The sequence below is a fragment of the Protomyctophum parallelum genome (genome assembly GCF_964188405.1).
Source record: "Protomyctophum parallelum genome assembly, chromosome: 1".
NCBI classification, from domain to species: domain Eukaryota; kingdom Metazoa; phylum Chordata; class Actinopteri; order Myctophiformes; family Myctophidae; genus Protomyctophum; species Protomyctophum parallelum.
The window spans coordinates 100861032-100889002 of NC_139697.1; the positions used below are offsets into that span (position 1 = coordinate 100861032).

The 27971-nt window shown below is 46.3% G+C and overlaps 3 protein-coding genes and 1 long non-coding RNA gene across 4 annotated transcripts in view; 2 read left to right on the forward strand and 2 right to left on the reverse strand.

The window, feature by feature from the left end:
• LOC310864577 (hepatic and glial cell adhesion molecule-like) overlaps nt 1-9930 on the forward strand; it is a 19966-nt gene extending 10036 nt beyond the window's left edge. The window contains exons 2-7 of the mRNA XM_083773266.1: nt 1-278; nt 4558-4842; nt 5825-5921; nt 7878-7942; nt 8069-8136; nt 9265-9930. The exon at nt 1-278 is cut by the window's left edge and continues 70 nt beyond it. Of these exons, the coding sequence (XP_083629392.1) occupies nt 1-278; nt 4558-4842; nt 5825-5921; nt 7878-7942; nt 8069-8136; nt 9265-9636 (1165 nt within the window). The 3' untranslated portion in view covers nt 9637-9930. The remainder of the gene's footprint in view (nt 279-4557; nt 4843-5824; nt 5922-7877; nt 7943-8068; nt 8137-9264) is intronic.
• Nucleotides 9931-12012: 2082 nt separating this feature from the next.
• LOC310868125 lies at nt 12013-14131 on the forward strand. Its single transcript, XR_014570058.1, has 2 exons — nt 12013-13482; nt 13718-14131. It is a non-coding gene; the product is annotated as an uncharacterized lncRNA (long non-coding RNA).
• A 2621-nt stretch (nt 14132-16752) lies between these two features.
• Nucleotides 16753-20436, reverse strand: LOC310856137 (cullin-associated NEDD8-dissociated protein 1-like; the record flags this gene model as incomplete). Its single annotated transcript, XM_083761383.1, has 1 exon — nt 16753-20436. The coding sequence occupies one exon, from the start codon at nt 20434-20436 to the stop codon at nt 16753-16755; it is 3684 nt and encodes a 1227-aa protein (XP_083617509.1).
• Nucleotides 20437-23332: 2896 nt separating this feature from the next.
• On the reverse strand, nt 23333-23995 carry LOC310864759 (hypoxanthine-guanine phosphoribosyltransferase-like; the record flags this gene model as incomplete). The annotated part of the gene is made up of 1 exon (XM_083773518.1): nt 23333-23995. One exon carries the CDS (start codon nt 23993-23995, stop codon nt 23333-23335), a length of 663 nt encoding a protein of 220 aa, XP_083629644.1.
• Nucleotides 23996-27971: the final 3976 nt, after the last annotated feature.

The window sequence follows — 27971 nt, forward strand, 5'->3', positions numbered from 1 at the left end:
GCTCTCCGTGTCCTACAGCAGCCTCAGCCTGGACCCGCCGGTCATCAAGTGGCTCCTCCTCCAGCAGCGCGACAAGCCGGTCACCGTGGTGCAGTCCATCGGCTCCGACATCATCGGCACGCCGCGGCCCGAGTACCGCGACCGCATCCTGGTGTTCCCCAACGGCACGCTGCTGCTGCACAACCTAAGGCTGTCCGACGAGGGTACCTACGAGGTGGAGATCTCCATCACCGACGACACCTTCACCGGGGAGGGCAGCATCGACCTCACCGTGGACCGTAGGTTGGACCGAGTACCGACCGACGGGGTTGTTTTCAGGGGTTGGAGAAGATAGTCACGCAGGGGTGGGCAACTGGCGGCCCGGGGGCCACATGCGGCCCCCACCTTCACTTAATAATAATAATAATAAACTTTATTTGTATAGCACCTTTCATACATTAATGCAGCTCCACAGTGTGCTTGTGTGCTTCACAGGGCAGGACACAAAACTAGAATACAATAAAACACAAGTAGTTAAAATGATAGAACAATGGCAAAGAACAACATTTTATATAAGAACATAAAATAAATAAAAACAAATGAAAAACACCACATGCAGCAAATCAGTCAGGGCAGGAACGTGCATAGTAAAACTCAACTAAAAGCAAGAGTGAAGAGGTGAGTCTTGAGTTGAGATTTAAAAATGTCTACAGAGGGTCTGAGCGTGTCTGAGCTCGAATGGAAGTTTATTCCAGGCTGTTGGGCCGTAGAAGCAAAAAGCTGCCTCACCATATTCTTTTTGTGCACATTCTTTAATGTGGCCCTCAGGTTAATGTCAGAATACTGATATAATATTGGTTTCAGCTGTTTACAATTCCACAACACATTGCAAACATGACCTGCTTTAATTACTTCAGTCTAAAGTATCATTAAAGGATGATGAGCATTAAATGAATTAAATTAGATGATGAGGATGATGAGCATCAAATGAAACATTTGAAATTACACAAAAATGTAAATTTTCAGGATTTCAAACTAAAAAATAGAAAGAAATAATTCAAGATTTCAATTTGAATATAGCAAAAATAGCCGATCTATAAAGCTCAAAACGCATCACGTTTTGAGCTTGTAGATCGTCAATTTTTGCTACGACAGTAATATATGGCCCTCTGGAGTGAGTGTGGAAATATAGTGGCCCTCTCCATCGTCAAAGTTGCCCATGTATGCGTGTGACATCATCGTACCTGGAAGTTATGCGGGAACGCCCACTGAGTGGCAAAAAACTACTTCTGGCCTCGACAAATGACAGCCCATCCATCCACACAGAAAAGTCCTGTCTAGGCCTGACGTTGAAATAATAATTTAAAAAAAGTCTAAATCATGACAATTCTGAAAGATTTTAGGCACATTTTAACGATTTTTCAAAAATAGCAGACCCACAAGCTCATAGCGTGCCACTCGGTGGCGCGCTACGAGCTTGTGGGTCTGCTATTTTTCAATAGCTAAAGCATAACATAATATATGTAACCACCAAAAGGGGTTCCCGCTCAAAATGGGTTAAACAATGTTAAACTCACCAACATTGCTGCTGTACGAAAAGCTTGAATTATCCTCTTTCAATCTGCAAAGTTTTTCTTTCATAAAAATCCACCATAGAAACATTATAAGCTTTTAGCTTCTGCCTACTCCTTTTGATCATCTTCATGTTTTTCGGTTTTTGTTCTGTTTTCAACGGCTTACATTCATTTTCTTTAAATATTGTATTTGAAACTGAAGGATGATCAAATAAACTAAACTAAACTATTATAAGCTTACTTTCTGTCAAGAAATGCCCTGCATTTGATTATGTTTCCAAGTGTCAGAGTTTGGAAGTGCTTGTTTTCAACAACACAACATTTCGCTGCCTCCTGCATTATGTGACATTTAGAAACAGGTGGTACGGCAGGACGGGTGAGTGATTTCCAACGAGCGCTTCCAAACTCCAACACTCCATTTATTTATTTATTTGACAGGGACAAAGCTCATTAATCAACATGTCAGTTTTCACATCAATGTAAATGGGCCAGAGTTAGCCGAAGCTAAATTTCATCTGTAGTCCCTGGGCAGGCTCTTAAAAAATGAATGAATGATAAAAAGAAGGACAAAGTGTAGGCTAGTGTGCCTGCACACAACACCATGCGTTGATGCCATGTGTGCATATAGGCACCCAACACCATGACCATACAAAAACACAATACAGTACAGGAACAGATCGACATGGTACAGGTACAACATGCTGCTCAATGTGTTGCCACTCAGTCTAGATGAAGGGGGCGTGTCCTGATGGGAAAAGCATGCATGTGCATACTCTCTATACTCACATGCAGTTATCATTACTTTAAGCTTGGAGTAGATAAATATGATGTCATGTTATCATTACTTTAGGCTTGGAGTAGATAAATATGATGTCATGTTATCATTACTTTAGGCTTGGAGTAGATAAATATAATGTCATGTTATCATTACTTTAGGCTTGGAGTAGATAAATATGATGTCATGTTATCATTACTTGAGGAAAGTGGAAATGTTGCACGCAGAGTGCATACCATACGCCAACACACTTCATGCACAAACACAAGCTCTATTCAGAGCGCTTGGGAAGATGAAGACCTTTGGCATCTGCACAGATGAATAATGTATAGGCCATGCAGTCCAGAGTCCAGACACATGTACTGCTGATAGTGTCGAAAATAACTAAAACCATGTCATTGCACTTGGAATTTTGATGTGCTGGTTGGTGGTTGGTGCATGCAGCTTTCCTCCGCCATCGGTGTGTGAATGGGTGAATTGATGCACAATCTATACGTATGTACATGTAAAGTGCCTTGGATAAAGGCGCTATATAAATGCACCATATTCCTGACTCCTGCACATCCAAAATGACCCGTGGGAGGTGGAAGTCTTGTTAGCAGGCATTGACATCAAAAAGAGAAAAACCTTCTAAGGAAGAGACTGCACACTGCAGGGAACAGAGACGGACAACTTACTGCATCAAACTTATGTATTAGCACGACGCGTTTCGCCGTGAACTTCGTCAGGTGCTATGCTATATATATATATATATATATATATATATATATATATATACACCGGTATATATGCATATATATGCAAATATATGCATATATATATATACCGGTATATGCATATAATTGGTAAGGAGCACCTTGTCTGGCTTGTCTTTAACAGTATACAGTCTTAAATTGATTGATCGATTGAAATTGTATTAACAGTTTGCAGAATTACAGTAGCTACATTTCAAGCACAAACTCAATACAAAGACTGTTAACTGTGAGTGGACGACCCAATTAAGCATTTACACTTGTTCAATTCATCAAAACATTTAGAGACGTACAAATAGACACTTCTATACAGTCAAAGAACAGAACAGGAATTCATCATAAAGGAGGTAAAAAGGGAAAAGAAACATATACAGTGAGGGGAAAAAGGGGTGGGCGGTGTAATTTAATTGCTTCCCCCCCAGGAAATAATAATTTTAAAATCCCCTGCTCTATAGATACAGATAATGATGAGAGTGAGTTCTAAGATGCCTAGTCCATAAAAAGCATGTGTCGTTAATACCGCCATAGCTTTATTATTAGTTAAGCTAATTAACTGACTTAATCCCCCTCGTTTTTTCATTGTATTTATCGCCTGCCAACACTATTTTGTTCTGCAGTTGCTGCCAGTCATCCTCCCTCCCTCTCCCTCCCTCCCTCCCTCCCTCCCTCCCTCCCTCCATGCCACATGTCTCACCCAACATGGAATGAATTTCTGCCGGGGATTTTTATGCTTCCATCATTTATTATTTACAGAAACCATGCAGTGCCACATACTGTACACAATCTGGAACAAACTCCCAGAAAAAGGGGCAGGTTCCAATGAAACCTTTTATTGTTTTTCTTCTTTCTAATTACTGGCCCAAAACATTGTGTTTGTTGTCATGATTTGTCAGCAGCCGAGGCTATTTAAAGGTCTTTAAATCAATACTTTCTGAAACGTCTATGGGGAAAAATGGATGGGAACTTCTCTTCCTCCCGGGCCACTCGTTGTTCTGAAAGGGGGCGGGACTGCGACGCTCTATTGCAGGGACGTGCAGAGAGAGAGGCTAAAATCCCCTAAGAGGGCACTTTTAGACCAAAAAATAGCGAAAATAGCTGATCTACAAGCTCTCAACGCGTCACGCTGTGACACATTGAGAGCTTGTAGATCAGCTATTTCCGGGGCGCAACCCAGCACCCTTTACCTGGAGCCTACTGGCTGTGATTGGCGTTGATAACACATTAACCGATCTTATGAGTCTAGTCAAGTCTACTGGACATGCTGGGACCCTACTGAAAACGACAAGCCTCCTCATACCCTCCCCTAAACATAACCGCAAGCATGTCGCAGCGCGGTCCTAATATTAACGCATGTTAACAAAAAAATACTACAACTTGACGTAACAATATCATCCGCTCCCGACATGATCATATACCCTAAATGAAATGGTGCCCAGGCTAATTGAGATGTGGGAACGTTCTCCCCCCTCCCCCACAGAGCCCATCTCCAGGCCCTACGTCCACACAGAGTCTTCTGCGGTTCTGGAGCGCAGCGAGAACGTGGTTCTGAACTGCTCCCACGAGAACGGCACCCGGACGTCCTACAGCTGGGTGAAGGGCGGGAAGGCGCTGACCGCCAACGAGTCCCGCCTCTTCCTGTCGCACGACCGGCGCTACGTCACCATCACGCGCGTTCTGATGACCGACGACGACATCTACAGCTGCGCCGTGGAGAACCCCCTGGGGGGGATGAAGAGCCTGCCCATGAGACTGTCTGTCTACAGTAGGTACAGTAGACTGTCTGTCTACAGTAGGTGATGATGATGATGATGATGATGAGGAGGACGTCTGCCTTGATAGTATACTGTTGTTTTTTGGCCCAGGCTGGGCCAAGGTGTCTGGACCGCCGAGCCACGGCCCAGGCCTTAGTCATAGTCTCTGGAATAGTTTTCATTTTTAGTTTCACTCGCATTTAAGTCACCTGGCTGTAATGTTTCATTCTATAGGACTTAAAGGAGAATTCCATGCTAGAATGCTTTCTTATCTTTCTTACCTTTCTTTGTAGTTGTTACGTCCCCACCAAAGAGGTCCAGGTGTTATTTTGTGCAAAAACTCCTTATTGGCTATTTTCCCTACCATAAGCCCGCATTGCATTGAATGGGAATTCAATGGGGCTATGGGGTGTTGTGCTAATTCACTTATTTCCATCGAAAGAAGTAGTAAAGTGTGCCGCTTGGGATATTATTTACATTATGAAGAGAGGATATATACAAAGAAATTATAATTTTGAGCAATGGAAATAAGCGAACTAGCATAACACCCCATAGCCCCATTCAAGTCCCATTCAATTCAATGCAATTCATTTAGGGCTTATGGTAGGGGAAATAGCCAATAAGGATATTTTGCACAAAATAACACCTGGACCTCTTTGGTGGGGACGTAACAACTACAAAGAAAGGTAAGAAAGCCTTTTAGTATGGAATTCTCCTTTAATCTACAGGTGATTTAGTCAACTAAAATGTATTGGCGTCGTAATGACTGTTTTTAACTGAGAATAGCTGATCTACTAAGCTCACAACGCAGCTATTTTCGGCATGCAACCAAGTGTAAAATGACTCATACTGGATCGTCCCTTCCTAACATTTTAGTCTATAGTTTTTATTTGTTGACGAATTGCTTTAATAGCCTCGGTAACCCAGACGTCTTTAGCGAAAGGCTAATTGATTTGACTTCATAGCGTCCTGGTGTCTGTGTGTACCGTGCAGGGAGAAGTTCCCTGTACATCATCCTCTCCACGGGCGGGATCTTCCTGCTCATCACCCTGGTAACCGTGTGTGCCTGCTGGAAGCCCTCCAAGAAGAAGTGAGAGCTCACATCATTGGCTCGTTGCTGCATGTAACCCCCCCCACACACACACACACACTTTTGTTTGTCTACCTTTTTTTATCTAGTTTATTATATATTCAGCTATAGAGCGTCCCAGTCCCGCCCCCTTTCATGACGACGCCAGGCCCAGTCCCGCCCCCTTTCATGACGCCGCCAGGCCCAGTCCCGCCCCCTTTCATGACGCCGCCAGGCCCAGTCCCGCCCCCTTTCATGACGACGCCAGGCCCAGTCCCGCCCCCTTTCATGACGACGCCAGGCCCAGTCCCGCCCCCTTTCATGGCGACGCCAGGCCCAGTCCCGCCCCCTTTCATGACGACGCCAGGCCCAGTCCCGCCCCCTTTCATGACGACGCCAGGCCCAGTCCCGCCCCCTTTCATGGCGACGCCAGGCCCAGTCCCGCCCCCTTTCATGGCGACGCCAGGCCCAGTCCCGCCCCCTTTCATGACGACGCCAGGCCCAGTCCCGCCCCCTTTCATGGCGACGCCAGGCCCAGGAAATAAATCCCAATGCATTTTTCCTCATAGACATTTCAAAGAGTATTTATTTAAAGACCTTTTAAGCGTCATACGAAGCCAACTTGAGTCGTGACAAATCATGACAACAAACACAATATTTTAGACCAAACAAATAATTACAAAGAAGAAAAACAACAAAAGAAGTGTTGTAACCTGACGTTTTTTTCTACTTTCTAATTCTTTGTTTGGCCCAAAACATTGTGTTCGTTGTCATGATTTGTCACGACAAGAGTTGGCTTTGTCCGCGGCGTATAAACGTCTTTAAATGAATACTTTCTGAAAAGTGAACGGGGAATTCTTTTCCGGGTCTCTCGAGGGGGGCGGGACTGCGACGCTCTATAGTGTAGATGTTTGTCCTACTCCTTTAAAGGCCATTGACAATTAATGGAGATTACATTTGACATCATACAGTATGAAAGACGGGAGACAATAGATTCTCAACAGAACCAATATATTTTACTAGGGCCTCCAAATACAGTACTTTATAACGGACGGAAGGCAATTGACCTTTTTACCAATAAGATAATATTAAAGAAACTGTTAACTGGTTAATATGCGTATATACCATCACTTCAAAGGCATAGTTCTGTTTACCCAGACAGCGCTGGTTGGCAGCTATCAATACACTTTTAGACAGACATGTTTGTGATTACATTTATTTCTTAATCGCCTCTTGTTTCAACATGCCGCTATATGCTCGATAGCAGGCTTGATTAGCCCAAAGCGTATTGATTTGATAACGGGTACTCAATAAGCTTGTTATCTGATTTCTTCGGGTATCGGTTATCGAGCTCCATCCCTAATAATGAGTAGTATTAAAATCTTTATTATTACTATTAAAGTCTTCCAACTGCTGGGCTGAATGTCTCACTTAGCGTAAACTCTGCTTGAGACAGACAGAGATATATAGGCCTAGTAAACACTAACAGTAAGAGGCTATACTTTTAGTTACCAGGTACAAAGAGTGGGTGAAATGATTTTGTGCAAATTAACTTCCAAAGAATTGAAGAGAATTGAATGGTTCTGTGCTATTATGAGCCTGATCACATATATATGCAGTATACAGTAGGATATCCAAAATTAATTACTATTATCAAAAACAGATATCTCACAAGTGTGTGATTATAACTTTATTCTAGCATTCAATCAATGCATTACATCATGAACTGTGGTTCATAATGTTCACATTATGTTCATAATCTTCACATTATGAACTGTGGGCGATAGAAAAACTAGTATGTTGTATTTTTTAAGGTCTTGTAGGAATACGGTATTGTGTAGCATGATGACTGCATGGTCAGTTTCAGTCTCTTTCCATCTCCGTTGAGAGAAATAATTAACGTGGTATTTAATATTAATACCTGCAGTACGTGTGAACAGAAGGCATCCTATTTTTTTTATTTTTTTTTCTCTTTAGGAAAAAACATCCCGGTACTAGCAGAAATCCACTTTTGAAGTCTTACGACCATTGTCAACATTCACGTAAGGATCACTCTTCACTTATTACCCCTGCACCGCAGAGACGGAGTATATGTTTACAGTATCTACTGTAAACATTCATACGACTTAAATATGTTCCAACGGTTTAAATGCTCTGCTTTTCCACAGTAAGCGTTCCGATAGTGATCAAGCCTGAAAGAAAGAATCCAGTGTCTCTCTACATCCTGGAGACAAAGGTACGTGTCAGCTGCTCTTTCCTTTGACTCAACCCATTTAGACCCGAGATCAGATTCTACAAAATGTAGTCAAGGACCCCCGGAATTCATCTGTATTTGGCCGCCGACCCCCATCTGAAAATATGTAATTCCAGGGACCCCCCCCCCCCCCAGAAGCAAAGATATGAATTAAAAACGTTCGCTCTAAAAGAATATATATTCAAAGACTTAATAGTCTTAGGGACGTTCTGCGAAAATACCAGATCCACATGTCACACTGCAGTTAGTTTGCGTATAGGTCGGCTATATTTACATTTTCGCTGCAGAGATTCGGTGTAGCGGGAATCTCTACGAGAAATTCAGACCTAGTATAGAGCCCTGCAGGCTCCGCCTTCAAAACCCATTCCACGCCATACCCGTCTTTAGACGCGTTCAAAAGGTTATAATAAATCGCTTGTCTGCCACTCCCGTAAATATACGGGTTACGACACCCGTTTACGGCAGCGGCCCATATGGCCTGAAACGGCATCCCATTGCGCCACATTGTGTTGAATGAGTCACGATGTGACGCATGGTGAGCTTGTAGATCCGCTACTTTCAAAATAACGTATACATTTGAAACCTGGGACCTTCTGCACATTGAGTAACTTTCTATACTTTTGGTACTTTAAGTACATTTGGATACCAATTCTTGACTGTACCTTTTATACCGGGGGGGGGGGGGGGGGGGGGGGGGGGGGGGGGGTTGGGGGTGGAACTGGCGGCCACATGCGGCTGACTAGTACTTAATGACTAGTATTAAATGACTATAGTACTTAATGACTAGTATTAAATGACTAGTACTTAATGACTAAATGACTAGTATTAAAATGACTATAGTACTTAATGACTAGTATTAAATGACTAGTACTTAATGACTAAATGACTAGTATTAAAATGTTCCCGTCTTTTTGTGTCCAATGTCGTTATGTTAACAGTTCATAAAGTTAACATAACTATAACTAAATGCATTTGAAATTTAATAAAAAGGTTACTTTTCAGGATTCCAATTCAAAAATAGCTAAAAAATATTCATGTTTTCAATTCAAATATAGCAAATATAGCTGATCTACAAGCTATATAAACATCGTACCTTTCCTTTCCTTCCAGGGTTCCTTCGGTTGCCTGAAGGGCCACGGCGGGGGCCACGGTGGGGGCCACAACTCGCCCTGCAACGGCTCCCCGTCCGAGTCCAACGGCACGCCCAGCGACACCAGCTCCATCACGCCCTCGCTCTCCTCCCTGCAGTCGCCCGCCGACCCCCCGGCCTACGACGTCCGGAGGTACCCTCCCACCCCGGCCAGCTCGCCCCCCTCGGGGCGCCGCAGGGCCCCCCCGGTGGGGCAGGGCCCCCCGGCTGCGTCCCCGTTGTCCCCGCATTGTGACTCTCACGGCAACAACAACGGCTTCCAGCAGCACCAGGCCCCGCCGGGCGGCGGAGCCTTCCAGCACCAGGCCCCGCCGGGCGGCGGAGCGGAGTGAAGTGATGACGTATGACGTAACGGGGTCAAAGACGACCCTGGACGACAACATGCGTGACGACAACAACAACAACATATCGGTGTAAAAGTGTGGAATGAATACAAGACGGTGGTTTTCAACCAGTGGTCCGGGGACCACCAGTGGGCCCTCGAGGATGTTCCATGGGTTGTCCCCATGCTATATAAATGACGGAGAGTTGGTAACCAAAATTAGAGGAAAAATAGAGTCTGCAACACTGGTATGAAAAACTCAGCTCCACTGGTTTATTTGACTCAACGTTTCGATCCCTTAGGATCTTCTTCAGGAATGATAACCAAAATGACCATTATATTATAGGTCTTTAACAATTGAGGGCGTAAAATGAAACCAAATTTGGTTTCATTTTACGCTCTCAAGAGATACATTATTGTTAAACATCTGCGTTACTTAATTTACAAGAAGTGTACACAATTAGAACGTAGAAGAATTGTTTGCCTATGTTGTCTCTCTCCTGTAGTATACCAATACACATCAATACAGCATGGAATTGTGGACAAAATCATATCCAACGACAAACTAACTAGTGTTTAGTTTTTGGCTCTGAGAGGTTAAATCTCATCAGACGGTGGTCCCCGGCTGAAAGGCAGACTAAATAATGGACACCCCCCCCCCCCCCTTTACCCAGATATTTCCGACCTTGGTGAATCCTCATCATGGTTTTCATGTGCAGCACGGCGGGGACCGACCCTCAGGGGTCCTTGAGGAGTCCTTACGGGGGACGGACTGTAACCGAGACACAAGATGGACCATGATGGGTCCATTTGGTTCCATTTGTATACAGCCGAGGAGTTAACCCATTCTGACCTGAGATCAGATTCATACGAGATTTTTCACTGGACACACACTGGGTCTGATTAACCCATTCTGACCTGAGATCAGATTCATACGAGCTTTTCCACTGGACACACACTGGTCTGATTAAAATAACATTGAGGATTTTCTAGCGTAGATTGGGGTCCCAAAGAGTAAAACAAGGGGTCTGTGTGACTGCGACTCTATATTGCATTTAAAACTGGGAGTATTTGAAATTAAATATGCCCATTACTATGATGACCCACATGTGTTCTGAAGACTACAGTAGCGTACAGCATTTGTGTAGTATTTCTTATTAATATTGGATGTCTGTAATGGTATCCGGAATGCTTCGGCAGCCAATTACAATTACAGTTTTTGGGGTCCTTTGAGAACCACTGACATGGAAACATGGGGTGTTTCTGAAAACGGTCATTTGTGTAGAATGTGGTCTCAGTCCTAAATGGGTGAAGGAAAAGGCCAGTTCTGTGAACAAGCACAACCAGCACTATCTAGAGGCAGTGAATCACCTGCACTGCAACGTCGTGACATTCCATTTGTATTTTTATTTTTTTATATCATTTTTTTTTTTTTTATCCCACGATTGTGTAACCCATTTTTCACCCCTGTTTCAATTATCTAATGTGATCCTGGGCTCTACACACCCTCCACCAACCTGGGGAGAGCAACGGACTTGAACTCATGCTTCCTTCATGCCTGAGTGTCCAAGTTGCTCCTTGACACGGTGACACCTGACAGGGGGGAGTTTCCCTGGTTGGACGTAGCGCGTGGAAGGAACACGTTATTCCAACCAGTTCCTTTCCCCTCCATCAGGCGCCCCGGCTGGCCAGGGGGAGGCAGTATAGAGACCAGTTCCTTTCCCCTCCATCAGGCGCCCCGACTGGCCAGGGGGAGGCAGTATAGAGACCAGTTCCTTTCCCCTCCATCAGACGCCCCGACTGGCCAGGGGGAGGCAGTATAGAGACCAGTTCCTTTCCCCTCCATCAGGCGCCCCGGCTGGCCAGGGGGAGGCAGTATAGAGACCAGTTCCTTTCCCCTCCATCAGGCGCCCCGACTGGCCAGGGGGAGGCAGTTTAGAGACCAGTGCCTTTCCCCTCCATCAGACGCCCCGACTGGCCAGGGGGAGGCAGTTTAGAGACCAGTTCCTTTCCCCTTCATCAGACGCCCCGACTGGCCAGGGGGAGGCAGTTTAGAGACCAGTTCCTTTCCCCTCCATCAGGCGCCCCGGCTGGCCAGGGGGAGGCAGTATAGAGACCAGTTCCTTTCCCCTCCATCAGACGCCCCGGCTGGCCAGGGGGAGGCAGTATAGACACCAGTTCCTTTCCCCTCCATCAGGCGCCCCGACTGGCCAGGGGGAGGCAGTTTAGAGACCAGTGCCTTTCCCCTCCATCAGACGCCCCGACTGGCCAGGGGGAGGCAGTTTAGAGACCAGTTCCTTTCCCCTTCATCAGGCGCCCCGGCTGGCCAGGGGGAGGCAGTTTATAGAGACCAGTTCCTTTTCCCTCCATCAGACGCCCCGGCTGGCCAGGGGGAGGCAGTTTAGAGACCAGTTCTTTCCCCCTCCATCAGGCTCCCCGGCTGGCCAGAGGGAGGCAGTATAGAGACCAGTTCCTTTCCCCTCCATCAGGCGCCCCGGCTGGCCAGAGGGAGGCAGTATAGAGACCAGTTCCTTTCCCCTCCATCAGGCGCCCCGGCTGGCCAGGGGGAGGCAGTTTAGAGACCAGGATTCCATTTGTATCTGCGTGACCGTATTGAACATATTCTGTGAAGGAGTGATTTCCCCATAATTCTCTTTTTTTAACATCATGTGTGATTGTTTCCCATTTAGATGCCCACTGAGCAATAGACGGCTATTAGACGCTAAAAATGAAAGTTGACGTTGATTAGCGGTTGTTTAATATAGTTGTTTATATATATAGACGTTTAAACAATCGCTAACCAACGTCTAATCTAATAATAGACGTCTAAAAAACTTAGACGGCCCTTTAGACGAATATTAGACGTCTATTAGACAACAACAAAAATGCTCAGTGGATGGTTTTGGCGTGACTTTAACGGTGAGTTATTGCACACGTATGCAAATGTCATCATAAAGATGAAACATTTTGAGGACAATAACAGCGAGGTTTAGAAACAGAGTAACAGAATCCGTCAGAGGCTCTTATTAGGGGTGTAACGATACATTTTAACAGCGATATGGACGCCATACATGGACAATATCGGTTCATTATGGCGACTCCATACGATACGAATTTGAAATCGATACAGTAACAATTTAAAATACATTGCAATTATTTTTAAACTAAGTATAATTAAACCCCTCTTTTTCTTTCCTAAATACCACGCACAAAAATGTAGTATTGATACAATCAATGTGTTTTGCATAGCATAGCAAAACGATTCGATACAGATTATTCGCACTGTGAAACAATACGATACATATTAGTCAATGTTGCCGTTTTCATTTCGATATACTTCGATTCTTGAAATTAAAATCGATCTTTTGATGCAGTTATTATATCGTTACACGCCTAGCTCTTATATAGATGGGTGCTCTTTGGTGATACAGGTAGAACTATAGACAAAAAAAAAGCAATTTTTCCTTCAAGTTGTACTGCCTAATTCCCAAATATGTAAAAATGCAGACTTTACACCGTTATCGTTATCTTGCTCATCAATAAAACCATAGACATTTTTATTCACCAAAGACTGTGCCTTCTTTACAAGGGGGTGCATACTTAGTTTAGACTAGTCATTGGTTAGACATGGGTTAAGGTTAGGTTTAGGTGTGCTGCCCCGTGGGAGGTTAGGTTTAGACTAGTCATTGGTTAGACATGGGTTAAGGTTAGGTTTAGGTGTGCTGCCCCGTGGGAGGTTAGGTTTAGACTAGTCATTGGTTAGACATGGGTTAAGGTTAGGTTTAGGTGTGCTGCCCCGTGGGAGGTTAGGTTTAGGGTGAGGGTTTGAGATAGGGTGCATACTTAGTTTAGACTAGTCATTGGTTAGACATGGCCCAGGTTAAGTTTAGGTGTGCTGCCCCGTGGGAGGTTAGGTTTAGACTAGTCATTGGTTAGACATGGGAGGTTAGGTTTAGGGTGAGGGTTTGAGATAGGGTGCGTACTTAGTTTAGACTAGTCATTGGTTAGACATGGCCCAGGTTAAGTTTAGGTGTGCTGCCCCGTGGGAGGTTAGGTTTAGGGTGAGGTTTTGATATAGGTTGTAGTTGTAGGACTAATGACTGGTCTAACCAATGACTATAGTCTAAACCAAAAACTACAAGTCTGCATTTTATACCTTTATAGCAGTACAACTTGAAGGAAAAATACCTCTTTTGTCAATAACAGCAAAGTACTTTGACTTGCAGTTGCTGGTGAAATAGACATGTATTAAGGCCAACAAACCCAATACCATTCATGTCACCTTTCAGTTTGATTTAGCAGCCTAAGTCAGCTATAAGGCCATTAACACATGATCAATAATAACCTATATATAATGTACAATGTAAGTTGTTTTTGTACATATGCATTTTGTGAATTATTTAATGAACTAATAATGTAAAAACAGTTATGCATTGTCTAGATCGTCTAGATTTGCGGAATTCTGTAATACACATAGATGAAGAATAAAGAAAAACATATATTCAGGCAGGTTGTGATTCATTTTGTTCGAGAGAGAGAGAGAGAGAGAGAGAGAGAGAGCAGTGGTGGAAAGTATAGTGTACTTAAGCAATATTACACGAGAGGGTGTGGGTTAACGTGATTATTGCCACGACAGTGATGCGGTCAGGAACAAGACGAAGTCGAGTTCCGCAAGCATCACTGAAGTCACTACGACCACAATATGTCCCAAGAAACTAGCTAGCCTATAGCCAGCGAGTTTGCTAGCGCTCTGGGAGAACAGAGCAGCTGAATTATCTGTTTTGATCAGGTGGTGAATGGTGCTGGTTTAACCCACGGCTAGAAGCCGTTTCAACCAATCAGATTGCTTCCTCGAAACGACCTGTTGTAGAATTGAGTACATTTTTGAGATATTTCCAATTTTCAATACTTTTACTTCTACACCACTAAATCTCTGAGGAAGATATCGTAGGTCCTTTTACTCCTCTGCAATTATATTAAATCTTCAATTACTAGTTAGATTTGTATTTACTAGGCTCTATATATTTTGTAAAGATTTTTTGGGGGCTTTTTGCCTCGATTGATAGATCCGATCGGGACAACCCTACTCCAAAGTATTGATAGATCCGATCGGGACAACCCTAATCCAAAGTATTGATAGATCCGATCGGGACAACCCTAATCCAAAGTATTGATAGATCCGATCGGGACAACCCTAATCCAAAGTATTGATAGATCCGATCGGGACAACCCTACTCCAAAGTATTGATAGATCCGATCGGGACAACCCTACTCCAAAGTATTGATAGATCCGATCGGGACAACCCTACTCCAAAGTATTCCGCGGCTGCAGTTTGCCTCCTATAGACCGACGAATCCGACGTCCGAAATTGCTGGATAGCGAAAGATGCCGTAGCTGACCTTGTTTATAATTACTTTGGGCAGTCCCAGGAAACTAAAGATGCAAAACTCTGCCAAACACACACACACACACACACACACACACACACACACACACACACACACACACACACACACACACACAAGTCATCAAAGTTCTGTAAAAATTCCATAGACTTGGCAGCCATGTCATAGTTTACTGTGGCACGCCACTACGTCACGGTCTTTTGGCACGCCACTACGTCACGGTGTCCTGGCATTGCATTGGCCTGAAAGCCTGTACGGAATCAATTGTTCCGCAAAAAGTCCATAGACTTGGCTGCCACATGACGTTACAGCTGATGGCCCCGCTCTATAAAGAATCTGGATAAACTAAAGAAATCACACCTGTGTGAACCGAGTGGTGCAACTCCCCTCTCTCCCCCCCCCCTCCTCTCTCTCTCTCTCTTTCTCTCTCTCTGCTCTGTCAGATTTATTATGGATATCAATGAACCTAGACAGTCAGTAGTTGGATTTGCGTCCAGCAGGTGGCAGCCATGTCACATACTTCTCTCTTTCCAATTTCAGGCATGGGCACACCACTCGTGCTCATGACGGATACATACACGATACATGATACATACGGACATTCCTGATTGTAGGAGTGGTTGCACCACTCAAAAATCAAGAGTTTAAGGCATCCATTCCGTACAGCGCTAGGCTGCATGATTTGCCAATGAAAAAGGACTGTGATATAGTCCCAATAATCATCCACTCCCCTAACCCCGCCCCCCTTTATCATACAACAGTTGTGGGTGCGGCTTCAGTTCAGGTGGATCACCACCCACCGGGAAAACCAGGCATACTCAATGAACTGGCGGGCGTGGTCCACATACAAACTACATTTTAACAAATACTGTACACTTACACTCCATCTTTAAAAAAAAATCACACTCATGTGAAGTGCGAGGCGCTTTTATCATCATACATCACATTCCGTGCTCAGCCAATCAAATCATTACTAGTCTATGGGTTACACACAGACGCACAACGCTGGACTGGCCAATCATGTTGGAGAGGAGGCGGTCCTTCCTGACGCTGCCCCACGGCCATTGGTCCAACGGTGCCCGAGATAAATTCAACACGGACACACAAACATCTGGACATATACCGGCTTTTTGGGCCTGGTGGAGACAGACGAAAAAAAAGAAGAAAAAAAGAAGGGCAAAATATTTTTTACAGTGTGGCTCTTAGGAGGCGACGAGTGTCTTGAGTTTTTTTTTCCCACCCAAAAGATATGCTTTAGAATATTTGTATTTTTATGGAAGTCAATGGCGGTGCGATAGGGCAGAAACCTTGCCTAAATATAGCATCATAAGTCATAGTCATACAGCAGACTATCCAGGTGACGTCATGTAAGCCACGCTTAGCTCCCGTCTTTATTTTTTGTGTGTGAATATTTCTCACATTGTGAATTAATAATAATATCAAGATCCGTATTAAGGGCAAGATCTGTCATCAACATGTCATAATCAACATGGGTCTTCCATCAGCTCTGCGGTGCCAACGTTTCATCGTGGGTAATGTAGTCATCACCTTAGCTGGTCACCGTGGGTAATGTAGTCATCACCTTAGCTGGTCACCGTGGGTAATGTAGTCATCACCTTAAGCTGGTCACCGTGGGTAATGTAGTCATCACCTTAGCTGGTCATCGTGGGTAATGTAGTCATCACCTTAGCTGGTCATCATGGGTAATGTAGTCATCACCTTAGCTGGTGTCCATGGACGAGCTGGCCGAGTTCTCCCTCTGGACGGAGTCAAAGATGGCCTCCAGCTCTCGATTGGACTGAATCCGAGCCTGGAACTGTGACATCAGCGGATGGTTCCTTGCTTCCGGGATGGAGAGCAGAGCGACGACGGTTTGCATCGCGCCGCGCTTCAGCTGATCCACCTTGTCGGCGTCCTGCTTCGTGGCGCCCTCCTTCTGCTTGGTGGTGCAGATGGCCTGTAGAGGCTCCACCAGCTTGTCCAGCCTCTGGGCGACGGTGCTCGGATACAGAGACGAGAGACGAGTCAGCATGGAGAAGGTCAGTCCCTTGATGTCATTGTTGCCGTCTTTGAGTCCCACCTCTATGTGGTTGAGGAAGGCCGAGATGTCCAGTTTGTCCTGGCAGCTTTCCAACAGGGTGGCCAGGCAGTCAAACGCTGCCTTCCTCAGATCCGAACCGTTGTCCTCATAGTGTCTGTATGGCCCCACCTGTATCTCTCTGATGAGTTCTTTCCTGACTTTGGTCTCGTGGTAAACATGTGGTAAAACTGAATCCAGCAGCTCTCGAATCAGACTGGGCTTATGTTGAGCCGCCGAGGTTAATGTTAGCAAGGCGACGCGTTGAACATTCGGGTCCGGGTCTTCTAGAGCCTTCAGGAAGTCGCCTATACAGTTCTTCAGTACATGATCTATTGGCTGAGGCTTATCGGATATGGTGAACTTGACAGCATAAAGCACTGAGCTCCTGGTGGACGTGGAACCGGACAGCAGAGAGTCCTTCAGCTTCGGCAGCACAGCTTCCGGGTCGATCAGAGTTAACTTCCCGAGACACTGAGAGACGACAGTGCGGATTCTTTCGTCCTGACACTCGCAGCATTTGATCAGCAGGGACGACACCGCCTCTACGTAGGGCTTCAGATGAGGCGGCGAAGCCGAGTCTATCGTCCCCCTCAGAGAGTGCAGTAACAGATACTGTCTCTTAGGCTGAGAGGAGACCTCCGACAGGATGAAGGGGAGATACTCTGGCAGGTTGCCGACGGCGATCAAACCCAAAGCGTTTGAGGCTGTCAACTTCACCTCTTCACTGGGGGAGGCGAAAGCGTCGATGATGACAGTCTTGACTTCTGGGTGGCCGCTGAGGTCCATATGATGTCCGACTTCCCCCAATGAGCTCAATGTCAACAGTCTGATAGGCTCCGAGCGGCTGTTCTTCGCGTCCTTTATGAACTGTCCGACTACAACCGGCAATTCGTGGGGACAGGCTCTGGTGAGCGCTGCCACACATTTAGCGATGGTGGAGTAGGCCTGTTTGTGAGCCAGCGGCGCATCAGAGTTCTGGTAGACCGGTCCCGTTAGCATCTTCATCAGGTCCTTGAAAGCCAAACCTGCCGTGTTCGAACACACCAGAGCCCGGTAGAAATCCTTCATGGCGTCCAGTGCTGCGCCTTGCATCAGTGGGGAACGAACCAGTGATGTAAGCTGGTTGAGGATGTTGTTGTTTCCTCGGCTGAGCTTAGCCAGGGAGGAAGGGTGTGTCTGGACCAACGTGGACAGGAAGATCAGCACATTCTGAGACACGTTCATGTCATTCTCCGATATGAGAGGAGGAAGCTCAGCCAACACTGCATCTATCATGGCTGGCGTCACCGAGGAGCCACATTTCTTCAGCAGCATGTCCAGTGCTTGCAATGTAGAGAGTTTGAGAGTTCTCTCCTTGTGGAGGAATGAGGCAAGGATGGGAACAGCTTCGCGAAGAATGGGACGCAGGTCGATGTTCAGAGGAGAGCTTGCTACCAGCTCCAACGCTTTGACAGTAGTGAGTCGTGTCATGTCGTGCTTGAGTCGTTCCAGAAAGATGTTCAGTGTTCCAGGCAGATCAGTGGCAAAATGGTCACCCAGGTTACAGATGATCTGGCCCATACAGGTAATGGCTCGTTCATTAACTTCCTGGTGAATGTCAGCGGCTCGCAGGCGCTTAATTGTACAACTGAACAGGCTTTGAATGTAGGTCCAGGGGTCGAATCCCTCCGAGCCCCCACTTTGGCTGTCAAGAGGCCTGATCACAATGACCAGCTGCTGTGTGACCAGCAGGGCTTCGGAGGTGATCTTATGATAGTCTTCTCCCACGCAGGCCACCACGTGTGGGACGAGCTCTTTGCAGATGTGCGGGATGTGCGGGTGGAAGGCGCTGGCGGGCTCGTAGCGCAGGATCCCATGTAAACACGCCAACGCATCCATCTTCAGGTTACTGCTGCTGGACTGCTTATCTCTCAGACTGAAGACTATACCTGGTATTAATACTTGGATGTGTTGGACCACGGCTCCGGGCAGAACCTTCACCAGTTCGGTCAACACGTTGAAACAGCAACTTCTCGTCTTGACACTTTTCTCCTTCAGCTGCTTCTGAAGAGCGCTCACTATCATGGGGACCTGACTCTGTAACAGGGTCAGAGGTGTATCTCCCTGAGGTGCATCTCCCATCCACTTCTGAGCCTTTCCGGTTTGTGTCAGCAGAGAGATGTATGCGTGGAACACGTCCGCCTTCACGTTCTCCTCTCTCTCCTTGAAGCGGGAGATGAGCGCCGGAGAGACGGAGCGATAGAAGTCGTGCAGCATCTCGTGTCTGGTCGAGACGACGCCGTCCAGACACCTGGCCGCCGCGCGGCGCACCTTCCAGCTGACGTCGTCGTCGTCGCTGTACTCTTCGTCGCTGCCTCGATAGGCTTCGTCGTTCTGTTCCGTGTCCATGGCGTTGTCGTCCTCGTCTTCGTCGTAGTTGTAGTTGGGATCGTAGGTCAGGTAGAGCAGGCACAGCTCGATCACCGTGGGAATGTGGGGGTACACCTCCTTGGGGCACTTTGTGACGAAGGACTCGAAGGCCAGGATGCAGTACTCTCTCAGTTCATCGTCGTTGGCTTTGCAAAATTTCACCACCAACGGAATGATCTTCTCCAGATATTCGCCGATGCGCTGTCCAGCCTGTCTGCTGATAGCAGCCATGCACTGGATGTACGTTCTGGTAATGGCTATGTTCTGCGCGCGTCCCAGCTCAGACAGCAGGTGTTCAATTAGGTCAACGAACACCGCCTTCCCACATGACACTGCGAGGTGGCCGAGGGCCGTGATGGCCCGCTTTTGGACGGGCAGGCGAGGGGAGTTGAGCTGGGGAAGCAGACAGCTCAGGATGGAGGGGTGGAAATTCACCAACAGTCCTCCCTGTCTGAGGAGCATGTTGGCCATGATGTCGAGCGCCTTCTGCTGAACGGACATGTCTTCCTGTTTGGCAATGGCACTGGTCAGCTTGGCGGTTATCTTCTTGCAGACGCTGGCCGAGAGTTCCCCGATGACGGTCTTCAGTCCGAAGGACGAGATGTCCCGGAGCTGCTCGTTGTCGGACAACATGTTGGTCCACAGCGTGTCCACGATGGTCTCCACCTGGTTCTCCTTCACCTTGCTCACCAGAGGACCCAGGCACTTGACAGCCAGGTTCTGGACCTCTCCGTTGTTGTCCTCCAGCAGTTTCAGAATCATCTTCACCACCTTCTTCTCGCCGTCGTCGTCCAGCGTGACCGTGTCCTTCTGCAGCTCGGACATCAGGTCGTTGGTCGCCATGTACCTGAAGTCCTTGTCGGTCGAGGTCATTTTGTTCAGCAGACTGGAGACATCGTATATGGCGCTCGCCATTTTGATCGGTTTTTAAGCTGCCCGGTTGGCCCTCCCGATAACGTGCTTCTCTGGGACAGTTGAGGGACGGATCTTATGGACTCTAAAACGTGCTGGGATTCCAAGTTAGTTGCTGGCTGCCTTTGTGCTTTAGTGCTTCGAGGTGGGCGTGGCTAGCTGGTCGTCGGCTGGTCGGGAACTCTGCAGAACACTCCGAATGTCTTTGAATACACTCAGGGCTCTGAAAAGACCGCTCTGTTTTATACCAGCTGTGACAGCAACGACGTCATAGTTTTAGATGGCATAAGAGATGTCCATACAAGGAAATAAAATGAGAACATTTTTTTCTGTAACAGAATGTGTTGTAGGTGAAAAACCTTTATTTTGAAGGGCTTCCCGCCCACAGGAACAAATCGGCCGGAGCGAGGACGGCGACACTATATATGGGACCATTAAACACAGAATGTGTGTTTGATGTAGTCACTTTAATGTTGTCTAACGTGGTTTAATGCAATCAATTAGGAGTTGTCTGTTTGGGCTGCCAAGGCCATGAGGTAGTTTTTTGCCACTCAGTAGACAGACGTTCCCGCATAACTTCCGTGTTTGATGATGATGTCACGCGCATATACCCTCTATTGGCCCCCCGGACCTCCATTTGAAAAGGTATGCCAGGGACCCCCATAATAACCCTTTCTGACCTGAGATCAGATTCATACGAGGTTTCCACTGGACACACACTGGTCTGATTAACCCATTCTGACCTGAGATCAGATTCTAAAAATGTCAGTCGTTTTTCGAAAATAGCAGACCTACAAGCTCATAGCGCGCCACTCGGTGGCGCGCTATGAGCTTGTAGATCTGCTATTTTTCAATAGCTAAAGCATAACATGATGCTAACACCAACATGGGTTCCCGTTCAGAATGGGTTAATGGCATTTATATCTCTGAGACCCCCAAATTATATTGTAAAATCAATGTTAATTTAACTCTGAGAGTGTACACAATGTAAACAATGGTTCCATTTGTACACTCTCAGAGTTACAGTTACCCATAAGGGTCCATTTGATTCCAAACTAGCTGGGGAACCCCCTGGAACTCCCTCAAGGACCCCTGGGGGTCCCCGTACCCCACTTTGGGAACCACTGATGTGGAAGGGTGCAAAAGCCAAACTTTACTGGAAGAAATGGACACCAAGCACAAGCCATTCTATTTCTAGCACCCAGCTGGTGGTTTTCCTTCTAATGTTAATCAACTAACTTGCAATGGTTAGTGTTGAATTGTATTATGGTTATTGGTTTCATATTGTATTTTGATAAGGTTGTTTCGAGGTATTATGACTGTATGGATTTATTGGTTATGTTTCTTTATGGTTTAATGGATGTTATGCCGATTGATCCATATAGTTTCCTTTCATGGCTGTTTACATTCGAGGGTCGCCTTGTCCTCTCGAACGGAACAACTTAACGTCATGCCAAATATTCTTCCAGGGGCCACAAGGGGGCGGCCCGCAAGCCGCCAATTGAATACCCCTGTTCTATAACCTCTGACATCAGCCATCGACTTCCATTATGACATTTATAATATATATATATATATTCATATTCATATTCATATTATAAAACGTATAAAACGTATGAAACAAGACTTTGTGGCCATTCTATGACGCCGGTTGTCTTTGATGCTATGTGATGTATGACCCCATATTTGGGCAATCCTGATTCGACTGCCATTCACTTCCTCTTTTGGACCATATGCAGACCGCAGCCATCTTACCATATAAGTTAACGGCGAGGTGTACAATAACAAGGTGTACAATAGCAAGGTGTACAATAGCAAGGTGTACAATAGACAGCCCATTCATCCAAACAGAAAAGTCCTATCTGATTGTATTAAACAACGTCAAACAATGCCGCTGTACAATTAGCTTGAATTATTCTCTTTCTAGCCTCAAAGTGTTTGTTTCATAAAAATCCACTGTAGACATGTTATGAGTTACTTTCTGTCCTTGCACGTGATTATTTTTCTAAAGCCAAATTCCAACACCCAAAGTCTCGGCCACTCGGTGGAACTGGTTACCTGCTGAAATATGTGACAATCGTACTGTGGACAATCACATACTGTTAGCGTCCTAACGTAAAATTGTTGCAGTTTGTTCATTAGCAGAGTTCAACCTAACTGTATTTATTTAAAGACTTCCATGTAAGTCCACAAGATTTTGGCAGGTCACCATTTTCACCATAACTTGCCATGCTGGAGTTCAGTGAACGAGTGTGAGTGAGGTTATTGTGGGGTATTGGAATTTGGCGTGTGTTGCAGTTTGGAAGTGCTCGTTAGATTTCACTCAACGGCCCATGTGTACCACCTGTTTTGAATTTGCACATAATGCAGGAGGCAGCATAAAGGAAAGGAAAGTTACGTTTACGTTATGTTTACCCAGGGTAACTGGAGAACTCAAGAACTTGTTTACAGCCAGGCCCTGCTCATAGAACATTTCATGGTAGGGGTGCAAAGCCTTGTCCAAGGGCACTTCAGCGGTGGTAATTTTGAACGTGCCGGTCCGGGGATACGAACTATAGCGACCTTCCGGTATCAAGACCGCTCCGTAAACCGTTCGGCCACCGCTGCCCCCCAGCATGACATTGCTTTACTGAAAACAAGTGCTTCCAAACTCTGACGGCCGCGGTTTGACGGCTTGGCTAGCCAGTTACGGCAGGCAGTCAAACGGTTGTTAAGTTAAATGCAATGATGGCGTCTGTGTTTAAACTTAAACAATGCAAGCCGCCTTTTCCAAGGCTGACCAACGCCACGTCGGACAATTGCTGACATCAACAACAACAACAACAACAACGTCTCCACTCCAGTAGCCTACTGGCTCCATTCAATGGTCTTGATAATGAACCTACGGGTCGATAACGCTTCACGCCTTGTATTTCTCGCGTCCGGTCTCACTAATGACGCAGATGTGCTTCAGATCCCTGAAGTACTCGTTGTAGTCCAGCCCGTATCCCACCACAAACTTGTCGGGGACCTCGAATCCGACAAAGTCCGGCCTGTACCCGACGCTCCTGGGCGTTCTCTTCACCAGCAGACTGGCCACCTTGACGACCTGCGGACCGTGCTGCTTGAGGAGCTCCAGTAGCGTCTGCATGGCCTTGCCCGTGTCCACGATGTCCTCCACGATCAGGACGTGCTTCCCCGCCAGCGCGGGCAGGTCGTCGCCGCGGATCACCTTGATCTCGCCGGTGGAGCGGTCGTCGCGGTAGCTCACCAGGCGGATGAACTCCACCGTCATCGGCACCGAGCGGGACTCGCCGTTGCCGTTCAGCGCCTCCATGTAGCCCAGCAGGTCGGCGAAGAACCGGTAGCCGCCCTTCAGCACGCAGAGGGCCACCACGTGGTGCCCGCCCATGTCCTTCATGATCTCCCGGGCCAGCCTCTCCGTCCGGTCCAGGATGAGTCCGTGGGGGATGTAGACCCGCTCCAGGTCCGAGGCGTAGTGCTTGGGCACGCAGAACAGGTCCAGGTCGTAGCCCTGGTCCTCGTCGCCGATCACGATACAGCTGGGGCTCCGTGTTGCCATCGTCGGTATCGTCGGCTTACAGGGTTGTTTTTTTTTTTTTTATCGACGTACAACTTTGAAAGTGTCTTTAACTTAAAAATTTAATTCAAAAGTATGTACTTAAAAAAGTGTATGCGATTTTAAAAGCAGCTCTCCAGAGAGCACCTTTTCTCATAGATAAATCCTCACGTAGTTATTTTATGCTGTTGGTGGTGACGTCACAGTTAGTTCCGACCTCTGACCATTGTGATTGGCTGAGGGGCTTTTTTTTATTTTTATATCTCCAAATATAAAAATCACACCCGTGTGAAGTGAGGGGCACTCTTATCATCGTACGTCATCATGCATCATCTCATACTGGCCAATCAGAATGCATGTTGCCTGTGATTGGTTAGCTGATTTGCTCGTTTGCGTAAATATGACGTTAATTTTCCCTTCAATGTTTTCATGATTTCATTCTGACGTCATTTCTCTGTTCATCGTCAATGGCAAATCTTGAGACGTGCGGGGACAGAAGCTGTTTATAGAAGGGGCTAGCCCCATAACAGAAGCTGTTTATAGAAGGGGCCCCATAAAGAATATACACCTCGCAGAGTGCACCATAGTAAAGCTGTTTATAGAAGGGGCTAGCCCCATAAAGAATATACACCTTGCAGAGTGCACCATAGTAAAGCTGTTTATAGAAGGGGCTAGTCCCATAAAGAATATACACCTCGCAGAGTGGCAGAAGCTGTTTATAGAAGGGGCTAGCCACATAAAGAATATACACCTCGCAGAGTGCTGTTTATAGAAGGGGCTAGCCCCATAAAGAATATACACCTCGCAGAGTGCTGTTTATAGAAGGGGCTAGCCCCATAAAGAATATACACCTCGCAGAGTGCTGTTTATAGAAGGGGCTAGCCCCATAAAGAATATACACCTCGCAGAGTGCTGTTTATAGAAGGGGCTAGCCCCATAAAGAATATACACCTCGCAGAGTGCACCATAGTACAAAGTACGCAACCCCAGTATGCAAGTCAAAGTACAGGTCGTTTCGAGGAAGCAATCTGATTGGTTGAAACAGCCTTCTAGCCGTGGTTCAAACGAGCACCACTCCACACCTGCTCTGTTTTCCCAGAGCGCAGCAAACTCGGTGGCTATAGGCTAGTTAGTTTCTTGGGACATTTGTGGTTGTAGTGGCTACATCTGTCATTAAAAAAATACGTTTTTTCAGCGATTGTCTTAGTTTTAAGGGTAACTGTTGTATAATTGCAATATTACAGTCAAGGGTGTGATTTAACGTGATTATTGCTACTTCAGTGATGCTTGCGGAACTCGACTACGTCTCGTTCCTGTCGTGGCAATAATCACGTTAAACCACACCCTCTTGTGTAATATTGCTTAAGTATACATACCAGGAGTATGTCCAATACATGACTCACCTACAAGTAGGGGTGGGTCCCGAACCTCGGGACCAAGCATGTACCGAACCGAACATGCTTGGGTACCGGGCGGTACCCGGTACCGTACCGGGTACCCATTACAATAATTTAACTTGGGTACCGGGTACCCATTAAAATAATTAAACTTCGGTTCACCCTATCGGCTCCTACAGAAGCACGCAGTCACGCACTATAATTATTTATTATATTTCTTCCCTTTTCATCCTATAGATCCTTGATGTTGCGGCTCAAGTGAGAGGATTTTAGTCTATTTATGTCTTAAAATAATAAAAGGTTTTTGTTAAACATATTTTGACGTCTTATTTAAGTTATTTATACCATTTTGGAACCGAAATAGGGAACCGCTATGAACTGGAATCGATTTATGGAGTTGGAAAAACAGATGTTGAGGAGGCGGAGGAACACACCTTGACCATACCTTCACGCCATCCTCCGCCCTCCACGCCGATCTACCTGAGCCTATTATACCCGCCCCAGACAACCCAGCATCCTCTATGCTTTTCGTACCCCGTCACCATCCCCATCACCACCACAGGACCAGCAGCATCTCCACTGCTCCATCTCCTCCTCCCTCTCTCCTCACCTCCACCATCCCCATCACCACCACAGGACCAGCAGCATCTCCACTGCTCCATCTCCTCCTCCCTCTCTCCTCACCTCCTCCATCCCCATCACCACCACAGGACCAGCAGCATCTCCACTGCTCCATCTCCTCCTCCCTCTCTCCTCACCTCCTCCATCCCCATCACCACCAAGGGGCCAGCAGCATCTCCATAGCTCCATCTCCTCCTCCCTCTCTCCTCACCTCCACCATCCCCATCACCACCACAGGACCAGCAGCATCTCCATAGCTCCATCTCCTCCTCCCTCTCTCCTCACCTCCTCCCTTCCTCACAGTTCCCACGGGGGGGATCACGCCTCCACGTGTATCGCGGGCTGACCGCCACACGACCCCCTCCTCCCCAAAGACTCCAGGGTCGGCGACCCCCCCCCGGAAACCACGCCCCGCTCCCCCCACTCTCCTCCTCATCATTTCATTAATTAATTAAATAAAATCTTTAAACCTTCCACAATGGTGTGTTCATTCCAACTAGTGAAAGCAGAGCCGGTATCTGCACCGGACTCATTCAAATCCCCAACGATACCCATCCCTAACTACAAGTGAAGTCAAACGCAATCATGCTGAAGTCCTGCATCTTCTGCTACTCTTTCAGAGCTACAGTAAGCCTAGACCATGTGGTTCCCAAACTCTTTCATGTCAAGGACCCCCGAATTGACACTAATTAGCCCCGTGGACCCCCATTAGAAAAAGATATGCCAGGGACCCCTCCATAAGAGAAGATTTGTACGGCTCTAGCAGTGATTCTCAACCCGTTCAATTTCAAGGACCCCCACTTTGACATGTATTAGTCTACAGACCCCCGTTTAATGTCATTTCTATCTCCTGGACCCCCCAATTTATATTGTAAAACCAATGTTGATGTAACTCTGAGAGTGCACGAATGGAACCAAATTGACCCCTGGGGTTAATTTGGTTCCATTTGTACACTCTCAGAGTTACAGTCTCATAAGGACCCATTTGGTTCCAAACTATCATTTAGCTGGGGACCCCCTGGAACTCCCTGAAGGACCCCTGGGGGTCCCCGGACCCCACTTTGGGAACCACTGGCCTAGACAGTTTGGCTCTGAACGAGACTCATGAAGCACATCAAAATGGGATCCACAAAAGGCCATTGATTGATTGATTGAAATATTTAACAGTTTGTAGAATTTACAGTACATTTTAAGCACAAACTCAATACAAAGACTGTCAACTGTGAGTGGACGACCCAATTAAGCATTACACTTGTTTACAACAGGGTCCACATTGTTCAATTTATCAAAACATTTAAAGACATACAGACATTTAGAGACATACAAATAGACATTTCTATGTAGCTAAAGTACAGAACAGGAATTCATCATATGGGAAGCCATGCCGTCATTAGACCGGATATGCCTTATTGTATTTTCTGAAATATTATTCATTCATTTCATGATGGAAGTAAATGGTTTCCACACCTGGCCTGGCAGGGATTCATTGAGTGCACCGTTCTAGTGTCATATTTTGAATATTTAAGTCAACGTCTATGGGAGTCTGTCACACTTGCCTATAGTGGGTAGTATGAAAACCGGGAAAATAGATGGAAATAACCTCCAGGCAGTCCTTGATGCAGAGATGATGTTCGTCTTTATTCACCAAAACAAAAGTATTTACAGATTTACTGGACAGGTGGCCCTAGCTCCTTCTAGCTCCTTCTAGCTCCTTCTAGCTCCTTATACCTCCACAGTCCTACTTTGACTGCCAGGCAGCTGGAGGCCTCCCTACATATAAAGGCTAAGCCCCTCCCACTGGAACACACCACCCTGAATTGATCCCACAATTACAGTTTACACCAGTACTTCATAATGTCCTCCAGGGACAACACTTATTATTCATCACATTATTATTATACATCACTTATTATTCAATCAATGAACCATATAAACACTGAGAAAGGAGGGTACTCTAACCA